The sequence below is a fragment of the Pantherophis guttatus genome, chromosome 3, assembly GCF_059756535.1.
Source record: "Pantherophis guttatus breed Tessera chromosome 3, ASM5975653v1, whole genome shotgun sequence".
Taxonomy (NCBI): Eukaryota; Metazoa; Chordata; class Lepidosauria; order Squamata; family Colubridae; genus Pantherophis; species Pantherophis guttatus.
In genome coordinates, this window is record NC_142065.1 from 51,879,156 (window position 1) to 51,890,578 (window position 11,423).

The window sequence follows — 11,423 nt, forward strand, 5'->3', positions numbered from 1 at the left end:
CACTGAGCCAGATGTATGCTAGTTGCCAATAAAGCCAGTGCAGTCCTAGGTTGCATCAACAGAGGGGTAGTACCAAAATCACATTAGATGTTAGTATCACTAATGAAGAGTAGAACTAGGGGTGGCACGATAGCAGTCTTCCAATATTTGAGGAGCTGTCACAGAGAAGAAGGGGTCAACCTATTTTGCAAAGCTCCTGAAGGCAAGGCAAGAATTAATGGATAAAAGCCAATGGTAAAATCCAATTTTTTTTACTATCGGTTCTGTGGGCGTGGCTTGGTGGGCGTGATGTGGCTTGATGGGAGTGGCAGAGGAAGGATACTGCAAAATCTCCATTCCCACCCCACTCCTGGGGGAAGGATACTGCAAAATCTCCATTCCCACCCCACTCTGGGGCCAGCCAGAGCAGTGGTGGGTTGCCCCCAGTTTTCACCGGTTCTATAGAATCAGTAATAAAACCGGCGGGAGGCCCTGCCCACCAATGTCATCAAAATGCTTCTGCGCATGTGCAGAAGAGCGCACACACGGCTCCGTTGCAAACCAGTAGTAAAGGTAAGTAGAACCCATCCCTGAGCCAGAGGTGGTATTTGCCGGTTCTCCGAACTACTAAAAATTTCCACTACCGGTTCTCCAGAACCTGTCAGAACTTGCTGGATTTCACCCCTGATAAAAGCTTAACAAAGAGAGATCCAACCTAGCAATAAGGAAAATTTCCCTGTCAGTTAGAACAATTAATCACTGGCTTGTTCAAGAAATTGTGGGTGCTCCATGAATGGAAGTTTTAAAGAAGAGATTAGACAGCTATTTGTCCAGAATGCTATAGGTTTCCTGCTTGAGCAGGGAGTTGAACTAGAAGACCTCCAAGGTGCCTTCCAACTCTGTTATTCTGAAAGTATTCTGTAACAATGATCATTGCAAGTATCTGAGGCTTTTTGTTGTTTTTTTCCAGATGAAAAACTGCTTAATTTCCCATGAGGTGTTTTTATATGGGTAGGAGAATAACTTTGAGAACACCTAAGAAATTCTACAGCCACATGACTGAACTGATTTGTAGATTCAGTTTTTAAACTTTGTTTTGCACAAATACTTCTATTACGTTTGACAGCAGACGTCCACTGGATTAGTTCTTTGCATTTCATTTACAGGATGCACAATTCCCCAAGGCCTTTTTTGTTTTCTGTCTTCATATAGACATCAAATGTTTTCCTGCTGATTAACACAAGCTCTTGATGGCCACTATGGCATGGCAAAATTGGCAAATGTCTACAGTGAGATTTCTGGTAAAATGTTTGAGTCCTCTCCTTTCTGCTCTTCATTGTTCAATTTACTGGCTGTGTACTGTTTTATTTCTCCAGGAACTTTTAGGAATCTGGAATTAAGTATTAAAAAAAATAATCAACTTTTTTTTCCTGATAATCCAATACCCTCCCGACTCCTTTCAGTAATACACAAAGATATACACATACAAAAACACATAATCCAGGGACGAAAAGGGATTGCTCTGTATCTATTAAAATATTTATGTTAATGCAGGAAGTCAAACAGTGTTGCACTGGATATGCTAATATCCCTGCTTTCTTATATGAAAAGATACTTTAAAATGAAAAATGTGCTTCTAGTCCTATTTGCATAGAATTTCAAAACACATTAGTCAAGTATTAAAATGCAATTGTAATTCATTTTGTTGACAAGGGATTATGGTCCAGAATTTCCAAGATTCAAAGGATAAAGTTGTAATGAAGGAGGAAAAAACATCCTCCCAAAAATACATAAAAGTTATTGCGCTTAAACCTGTCAATCAAGATTATTTAATTATGAAATTTATATAGCCACTCATCTCGCCTGGTATTCCTAGGTGGCTCATGGCAACCAGGAAAAATATCAACATAAAAATATATCACACCTTTCCTATCAAGGTAATAGATACTGTTAATCCTCTGACTCAACCCCTTGGGCAAAAATCAGCAAAGTCTGAAAAACATAAACTCTGAGCAACCAAGCAGGGACAGGAAGGTTCTCTCCATCAGACCAGCTTTAGAAATAAGATGGGGGAATCCCATTTTTTTTCCTTTGTTCTTTTGCTTTACATTCCCAGAGGAGAGGCATCTATTCAGACTGGCTTCTTATCAGGAAAGGAAAAGCAGAGAAAGAAAATAGCCATCCTTTGAAATGTGGAATTAGGTACAGTTTAGAATCCTTTCTAACATTTAATTTATGGGCTGATTTGTGCTGTGTTTTTGTTGCACTGTATTTTGGATGTGTGGCTGTTCCTGAAAGATTCCTGTTGAGTTAAAGCTTCCAGGAGTTATCCTTTCTTTTTACTCTTTTGCCACTGTTTTCAATTCTAAATAAGTTTCATAAGCTTAATCAACATAATAAAATATGTGTATCATCTTCTCATTTCTGGTATCAATAGGGTCATTCAAACAGGGTGTGAAATAGGGTGTGAAACTTGGCCTTTCACACATCTCAGTCATTTGATGACCAAACCATTTGAGAGAAAAATTTTTACTCTGTTTCTCTTAAGTAAAGTTGCAGAGAGCACCCACTGAACAAGGACTGTGGGAGGGGAAATGCACGGGAGAGGCTCAGGGATGCATCTTGACCTTACCTGAATAATAATTTCTGTCCAGCTTCCTTTTTGATGATGTTGAGTTTATAATAATGCCTCAATGCTCTTGACATCTTCTCATATGTCATATTCCTTCGGTTCTGAAAATAGTTTAAAATTGTGATTATAACATCAGTTTGCTTTCTCCTGCCTAATTACTAATTTGAATTAGAAAAGAGTTGTCAGGAAACCTGCATGCATAACCTCTTTCAGTGGAGATAGGATGGGAATTATGTAACCAAACATAAATACCTTGTTTTACATACAGTTAAAGTACTAGCTTTATGAATTAATTTAGAATTATAAGAATGTAAAAGGGAAACACTCTGATGCAATGATAAGATAGCAAACTAAGACCTAGGAAACCCACATTTAAGTCCCCATTCAATCTCTAGCAGACTCTGGCCAGTCGTAATATTTCAGCTCAACTTATTATGCCAAATTGTTCTGATGATTAAATGAGGAATGCCAGTGCATGCTACCTTGAATTCTTACAGGAAAGTCAAGGCAGACATACTGTATAATAAATACATGCAAGTACTCCCTTTTTCCCAGACTGTATCAAATCATTTTCTGTGCTCCCCTTTAATCTGTCATAATAGCTAGGATATTCCCAGCTCTACTTTTAACACAACTGACCAACATTATGACAAATGTACATTTACCCACACCTTGGGAATATAACTTTGTTAAATTATCTCCAAAGAACATTGGGGGACTATAGAAGATGTACAAATTGGTGCCCTCCAGGTAGGCTGAGAGTACTAGTCCTAATCAGTGCATCTGAACAGAAATTTATCTCTACTTATGGAGTTTAGAAGGATCGCCTTATTTAGTACCTTTTGATTACCCCAGAGTCCAGCAAGGCCTTTGGGATCTACAACCCGAAAGATCTTGGTTTCTTTGTCTTCCCACTTGATAACTGATTCATACTGGCTATCAGAGAGGAGCCGGTAGATGTAATCCAAAAGTAACCTACAGTCTGAGAATTAGTTACATTGAGAGAAATGTTGTTCAAGACAGAATAACATGGATTAGTTCAGTGGTGAAATGTAAAATTTGCTACTACCGGTTCTGTGGGCGTGGCTTGGTGGTGGGGAGGTAATGTGACTGAGTGGGCGTGGCCAAGATTTTTTTTATACTTTTGAAATCATTTTTTCTACAACCTCTTTGGCTGAAGAGGTTGTAAAACAAATGCTTTAAAAAGCCTCTGACGATCCCAGCTGAGTTGCCTGATCGTCAGAAGTTTTTTTTTCTTTTAAAAGCCTCTGACAATCCCAGCTGAGCCACGCGATCATCAGAGGTTTTTTTTTTTTACTTTTAAAAGCATTTTTTCGGCCGAAGAGGTTGTAGAAAAAATGCTTTAAATTTTTTTTTTTTAAAAGCCTTTAATGATCGTGCGCCTCACCTGGGCATGGGGGAGGCAGGGATTTTTGCTACCGGTTCTCTGAACCACCCGCTGCCATTGCTACCGGATCAGATGATCTGGTCCGAACCGGGAGCATTTCACCCCTGGATTAGTTCCTGCTACACTACATCACTTTTAAAGACAGCTGTAGGATGCATTTGCAAGTGACCATAGCTGAATAGTGAATAAAGTTGGGTTCCCATGCTTCCAAATCTGTGCTGTTAACCAATGGGGGGAGTGGAGCAAATGCCCATGATGTATAAGAACAAGTAAGCATTCCTGTCGACTACATAGCAAAAGAATAACATCTTGGTAACCTTACCCTTACCTGCTATTTTTCCACTGACCAGAGCAGCTGATTTTACAGGAAAAGAGCAAATGTTTCCACCATGGCTGATCTCTGGGTTGCTATAAGCAAGAGGGGTCATTCCAGGAGTACAGAGTGTCTTGGTGGAAGACTGAGATGAATCCGAGTAACCTGCATGACTAGTGAAGATTGTTGGATATTCTGAAGGCAATGCAGGGACCTTAGCTGGGAAATTTTCTAACTGGCACTTGGTACCTGTGAGAAGAGACCAGATTCAAAACAGAGCTTTTGACATTTTCTAAGCCAGCCCTCTTCAATCTGGAGCTCACTAAGTACAGTACAACGATCTGAAGAAATACCAGGTTGGGAAAGGCAGATCTATGCTAATCAACTGGAAATCGATGTAACAGAAGGTACTGCGATTAGATACATTAGCTGTGGTTGTTTTGCTGTGAACACAGTCATCTTTGAAGTCTATTTGATCATATATTTCTTTTATATAAAGAAAACTCTTATCAGGTTTGTCCCAGGCTATCTGTGCCTAGACCAATTCTTGAATATTTTGTAAATGTTTATGATAGTGATCCATACAAATTCATTATTTATTTACCTAAACTTTACTGTAGGCAGACAGGCAGCAGAGAGACAGATACATTCAGCTGACCGAGTCAGAGTACTGGTTTGCTTAAGCTAATGCCATCCTAACTGATGTATCCATGGAAAAGACATACAGTATAGCAGGAGCCACTTCCTGTGGCTTTGCTATAAAGATCACTTAGTTTACTTTCATCTTAACTCCCCAACTGTTTTTTTTTTCCTTTTGAGTCATATCTTTAAATTAGAAAGTTATGTGAAGGAATGCTTTGCCTACAGAATTATAGTTGACCTCCCATAAGCTGCTCTAGTAATGTTGGAGAAGATTCCTGAGAATACCTCAGATAAAGAATTCAAACAAATGGCTCAATGAATACATCAGTCCAGAGTTCCCACCTGAGACACAACCGGGCTCAGATAATATTTTGAATATATTATGCAGAGTGAAATTTCTAATGTTGGAAAAGATAGAAGAAAATAAATGAAGAGATGACCAGAAGCAAGTTGGATTGACTCAATTTCAGCAGTGATGGGTATACTAAGTTTGGGCCAGTTTTGGGACAAAACCTCCTGGAGACAATTTATGAAGTCACTAAGAGTCACCACAGACCTGATGGCACATTATCAATTGAACCTGTTCTGTCAGTATGGTAACCAATAAGCTGTTGAGCATTAACATTGCAAGATCTCAGGAAGAGGTAATTCCTAATTTAGGAAATGAGGTGCTGAAGACTGTATATGGAACCCTCTGGAGCAGGGGTCTCCAACCTTGGCAACTTTAAGACTTGTGGACTTCAACTCCCAGAGTTGTATTCTGGGGGTTGAAGTCCACAAGTCTTAAAGTTGCCAAGGTTGGGGACCCCTGCTCTGGGGGATCAGTATGGATTTTGCCTGTGTATCTTCCTGTATACATACTGGCCCATAATGTGAGCCAAAGATTATTTAGCATGATGCATATAACCACTGTTGCACAGCACTCACCTTCTGCAGCGCTCTGGGTCAGGTTATGGTCTATATCCCAAAAGGAAATGTTAAAGAGAGGGCTACACACAAGGGCTCTTCTCTGGGTCTTTATGTATTGGAGTAATTCATATAATACATCTCCTGTGAGAAAAGAAACATAAATACCAATCCCACTCCATTTGTATCAATACCAACTGGTGACAAAAATGATGCAATTTTTGAGTACCTCCACCCTCTCCATTTGCTGTTTATTTCAAAAGGACTATTTCAACTATTTCAACTTGGGAATTTCTAATGTTTGCAAACCAGAAATATAGTTTTGTTGCACGTTTGTGGGAATCTGAAATTTTCTGTTAAAAACTTGCGATGCATTCAGCACATTCAGTTTGAATTAATTTACCTCCTGCCCCAAGGAAGCACAATTTGAAAAAAATGTATTAATATAAACATGATCAACCACAGCCACTAGAGTAACCTGGTTCTTTCCATCAGACATCTATCATATTGTAAAGCTGCCCGATCCATGGGCTTTAGTTCAACCAATAATTTCTTGTCAATAAAACACAATTTGGAAGGAAAATCTATTTCAAAGGACATTAGAGACTTCATGCATCTCATAGTCTTTGAGTTATTCCTCATTTATACTTGCTACATGGGATAATTCCGCGATAAGAATGCAAACACACAAAGCCTTGACCAAGGAGGGCAACACCTCTAACCTGAATTAGGAGCCCGAAATTTGAAATCTTCCTTGGTGAGAATACAAAGGGCTTTTCCATTCATTTCAAAATTACTATCATCAGATTTCCTGAGTGAATATTCTTTTTCAGCCCATCTTAGCCAGTGAATCACATCATCTTTGCTCCATAGAAAGGGTTGGATTCCTGAAAACAATCCAGGTTACATGTAAATTAACATTTCTACCCAATCAATGTTTTGCCCTTCTTTTGGAAGAAGCATAAAATGCCTCAAAAAGCAAGTAAAGGACATCTCAGCAATTATTATTAGAACTCATTCACTCCAACTAATAACACTCTCCATAGATTTTAAACATAGGTCAATAAATTTTCAAAAGGAGATTTTTTTAAAAAAGAATATTCTCTGTGATAGGAAGCAACCTTACGCCAGGTCCAACTAACTGATCATCTAATCCTTGTTTCCTCAACCAGATGTCTACAAGATGTATCAGCCTAGAATCCCACTGACTGCAGGCAATTTTTTGCCTGATCTGATAGACTCCAACTCAAGATGTACTATATATAGTTATGTGACTATAAGTACAGCTGGGGAATACTGGAGTTGCAGTCCAAAGACAACTAATTTGTATAGTGTTGTCCTTACATTAGGGGCAGGTAACACTTTCTAAGCCAAGATTGCTTAACCACAAACGGTATAGTGGAACTGCACTCCAAAAAGTAGAAGAACCAAGCTAAAATTTAAATTAGATTTAATTTTTAAATGTAATCAAAATAAAAATAAACTCATTTAATACAGATAATAAGAAAATATATATGCCATCCTTCTGTTTAGTGTCACATTAAAATTACAACTCGGTGGCTCAGCTTGGAGAAGCTTGCAGAGCACATATCCAAAGCTTTAAGGAACCACCTTTGAAAAGCTGCCTTAAATAATACCTCTTCTACTCACTGAGTCGGCCTGGCAATGTCCAGATTTGTCCATCATACAGCGACTTTACTGATGTCTTCGAAGTGGAATTCAATGGTAAGGGCAAAGCTGATGTGGCCACAGGAGTCAAAGAGCCAGCTGCCACTTCAACCTTAAGGGAGGAGAAAGACACTGAAGCTATACAATAACTCAGATGTATTTCCCCAGTGCCTCTTCTGTTACTCTGCACTGCCTAGAAGCCGGATAAGTAAGAATCTATGAAGGATAATGTTTGTAATGTAACCAGAACCAATACGCTTCATCAGAAAGAACCAGGTGAAAAATTGTTCCTACTCTTTATGGGAAAACTTGGATCAACAATTGTCTCCAAAGCTAAACTATACCGCAGAATTGCTATGTGGATAAAATGGATCAAATACACAGAGAAAGGATGAGATAAAAGCTGTAGACATATAAAAGGGTTATTAAAAACATTAAGTAATTAAGAAAAAAATTGCTGGGCATTCCTAGAACCATTCTGTTGAGAGAGATCTGCTGAACAAATTGGCTGGTGGAAAAGACTACTGTACGCTTTTGGAAGAACAGAGCAGATTGGCAAATGTGTTTTGAATCCAAGAAGTCCAGAAAAGAGACACTTTTCTCTCCTCCCTCAGACATAAGGAAGTCCAGAGGGGAAAGTACAGAAACCAGCAGCAGAAGACAGAGAAACGGATATAAAAAGCTTTGTTTGAAATTGTCTACATTAAAGTGTTTATGTGTATCTTCTTAAACAAAGCCCATGATATATATTACACATCACTGTAAACTGAGAACTCTGTAAATTGAAATCTTTGTGTATGTGTGTAGAAATTAGGAGCTGAGATTAAGCATATGAAGTGAGCACTCAGGTAACCTAAACTGGAGTTGATTAGTGTTTGCAAGGGTGATCACTGCTAAATCCCAGGATTGTTGAGTCTGGGAAATTAAACACAAACACACACCTACCTAGCAGAGGCATGTGAGGGTGTGTGTGTGTGTGGGGGGGGAAGGCAAGATGGCTAAGATGGTGAGATGGAAGCGCCACTGATTTTTATGTGTGTCACCATTAAAACCACCATCTTAATTTATTTGGCCACATTCTGGAAGACACTCCTGAAATCCGGAAAGAAAGCAGCTGCAGATTGTTAAAACTCACAAATCAACAAATACCTAAGTTTAGAAATTGTACCTAAGAGTTCACCAAATATTTGATGAAGTAAACCCTTAATTCATGAATGTATATTCCATAATAAACAAATTATGTTTATTCTTCATCGTATCACAAGAACCATTGCTGATTTTGCAGCTGCAATTCTTTTACCATTGCATGCATGTGTTACGAAGATTGACTTTTAAAAGTTTCAGATTCATTCTTAAATACCAGGCGATGAAAAAAATGAAAGTGAAAGATGCCTACATGCTTTCATTTCAGTTTTGTTCTGGTAGCTTGTTAAAAAAAATATTTTTAGTACTGTACTTTAATTATAATGGTATAGCGTATGGGGTGTCATTTTTACTGGTTTGATATTTTATATATCTATATTTATACATGTACCCATTTTTAATTTGATTGTAAATTGTTCCGTCCTGCCAAGCAGTATATAAATTCATGCAACCTGCCTGTAAATAAGTAAAGGATTTCCAAAGATCTTTCTTTCAAAAGAAAGAGTAGCATACCATGTCAGTGTACACAACAATAATGCATGGTTTAAACAAATGTTCCCACAGATGGTGTTCAGTTGTCCTCATTCTCTGATTGTGGAGAAATGTCTTTTGACTTACAAAAGATAAGGCTTCTACAGCTTCTCATACAGGAATGCATAACTCACATGGTCTTCTAAGATCAGCGTTTTTCAGACATGGTAACTTTAAGATCTGCAGAGGTTCAAACTCAATTTGCTGGCTGGGGAATTCTGGGAGTTGAAGTCCACACATCTTAAAGTTGCCAAATCTGAAAACTGCTGATCTAAAGCAAAGGGCTAATTGGGAAAAGAAAGGGAGGGAGTAAGATTGCCCTTATCTGAATTAAATTTTCCCAATCAGGCACTATCATTTGTGTCAAAGTGCAGTACCCATAATTCCCAACAATGGCATGCTATGAGTCCCATGGGTTAAGGAATGCTGGCTTGCAGGGATTAAGAGACTTGCCTTCTGCCATAACTACTCCTCTTGGGATCATTCTTCTCTCAGAGCTGAGGATGACCTTGACCTAGCCTTGAAGACTTATTTTGAGATGGGCAGCTATAGAAATTGATTGGTTGAATGAATACATGAATGAAAACATGCCCTGAAGCAAGGCTTTGTTCTTTTCATGTATTCAAATTATGTTTATACTTTTATCTGTTATCTTATATATGCTTGACAAATAAATAAATAAAAATAAAAATAAATAAATGCTGAACGGGAATCACTGCAGCACAACCGAAGACCCCAGGTTGAGGAAGGCTGGTTGAAAATGTAGGCTTAAAATAGCTCCCTTCCACTTTCTACCCCAGAGTTTAAGATAGAGGGAAGGATACAGTCCCGAATAAAAAAAGAAAAGTGTTTAAGCTTTGCTTGCATGAATCTAGCCTTAGAATAAGGGAGCCACTATTTCCCCATTTGAAACAGCTTCATTAACTCACACACCCGGATTAATTTTGCCCAACAAAAAACATTGTTTCTCAAAGAAAACAGTTAGTTGCTTAACGTCTCCCTTTTCTTGTGAAAAGTCTGGGGAATTCCGGACTTTGTCCATTTTGAAACGATTTTCTTTTGAACCTCCAAGGGGAATGCTTTCCGTGGATTCAGCCTAGTCCAGAGAACCCCCCCCCCAACGCTTTCTGAAACGAGGGAAGCACCCGTGCAGAGACGGTGCCCTCCAAACCGCCTCAATGTATGCATCCCGTGTTTCTAGCCCGTATGAAGGAGAGAGATGTGGGGCTCTTGGAAACGCCGCCTGGGTCAGACCTTAGCATGAATGCATTGGGCGAGAGGACGTGAAAGAAGGCTCGGACGGAGCCTACGGGGATCTAGGGCGCTGGGGCGGGGCAGGGAGAGCAAGGGGAAGATCGAAAGGTCAGAGAGCACCTGCTGCTCTCCCCAAGCCCTTACCTGCATTACAAGGGGAGTCGAGGGGAGAGGGAGAACCGCGGGGCCGGGATCGTCCGGATGCGCGCACAATCCCAGCTTTCCTTCAGCCCAGGCGGTGCTCGCTGTCCTTCCGGAAAACGAAAACGAAAGGCGGCGCTCGGAAAGGTGCTGGAGGTTGGCCCGTGTCACAGCCGCCGTCCGCGCCCGGAGCGACCTCTGAGTTTCTTTTCTTGCCTCACAGCTTCCGCCCCTCGGCGAACCGCCTGCGGGACTGGCGGCGCTTCCAAAGACCCGCGCTGCACTCTCACGACGCCTCCCTCCCCCCACAACCGTAAACTCTTCAGACGAGGTTGGGTTGACCTCGTGTTGCCCGCTCGATGGATCGGGGTTGCGATTTCGCACCCCAAAACTAGGGCCGTTGCCCCGAGGCAGGAAAGCACAAGCGAAACCTTGCGGGGAGAAACCCGCCCCTCCCCCCTTCCAAACGCTGGCTTATGGTGCGGAGTCAAACCAAGTTGAGAAGGCGTGCTAATATTTGTTTTTATTTAATTCCAAGGAAGGTTTGCCATATCAATTGGTGCCTCCGAACAAACCGCGGGTGCATGTGCACTTTACCTTCAGAGTCATAAATAAATAAATAAATAAATAAATAAATAATCCATTTAAATAACTTGTATGCAAATCGTGCCTCACGGTATTCCTGGGAAATGTGTTTTTTTTTTAAATTTGAGGGCGGCTTACAATGCGTTAAGCAATAGCCTTCATACTTTTTGTATATTTATACAAAGTCAGCTTATTGCCCCCACAGTCTGGGTCCTCATTTT

General features: G+C 40.1%; 1 protein-coding gene across 2 annotated transcripts; it reads right to left on the reverse strand.

Annotated features, from left to right (window-relative positions):
* Positions 1-10,888, reverse strand: ETV7 (ETS variant transcription factor 7). 2 transcript variants are annotated; one of them, XM_034414666.3, is made up of 8 exons: positions 10,621-10,888; positions 7,531-7,660; positions 6,603-6,767; positions 5,902-6,024; positions 4,348-4,581; positions 3,451-3,593; positions 2,612-2,712; positions 1-1,369 (listed from the first exon to the last, which is right to left on the reverse strand). In XM_034414666.3, exons 1-8 carry the CDS (start codon positions 10,624-10,626, stop codon positions 1,264-1,266), a joined length of 1,008 nt encoding a protein of 335 aa, XP_034270557.2. In that variant the 5' UTR covers positions 10,627-10,888; the 3' UTR covers positions 1-1,263. The 2 variants fall into 2 exon arrangements, with proteins under 2 accessions (XP_034270557.2, XP_034270558.2); XM_034414667.3 differs by having other exon boundaries at positions 988-1,369; positions 7,518-7,660; positions 10,621-10,866.
* Positions 10,889-11,423: the final 535 nt, after the last annotated feature.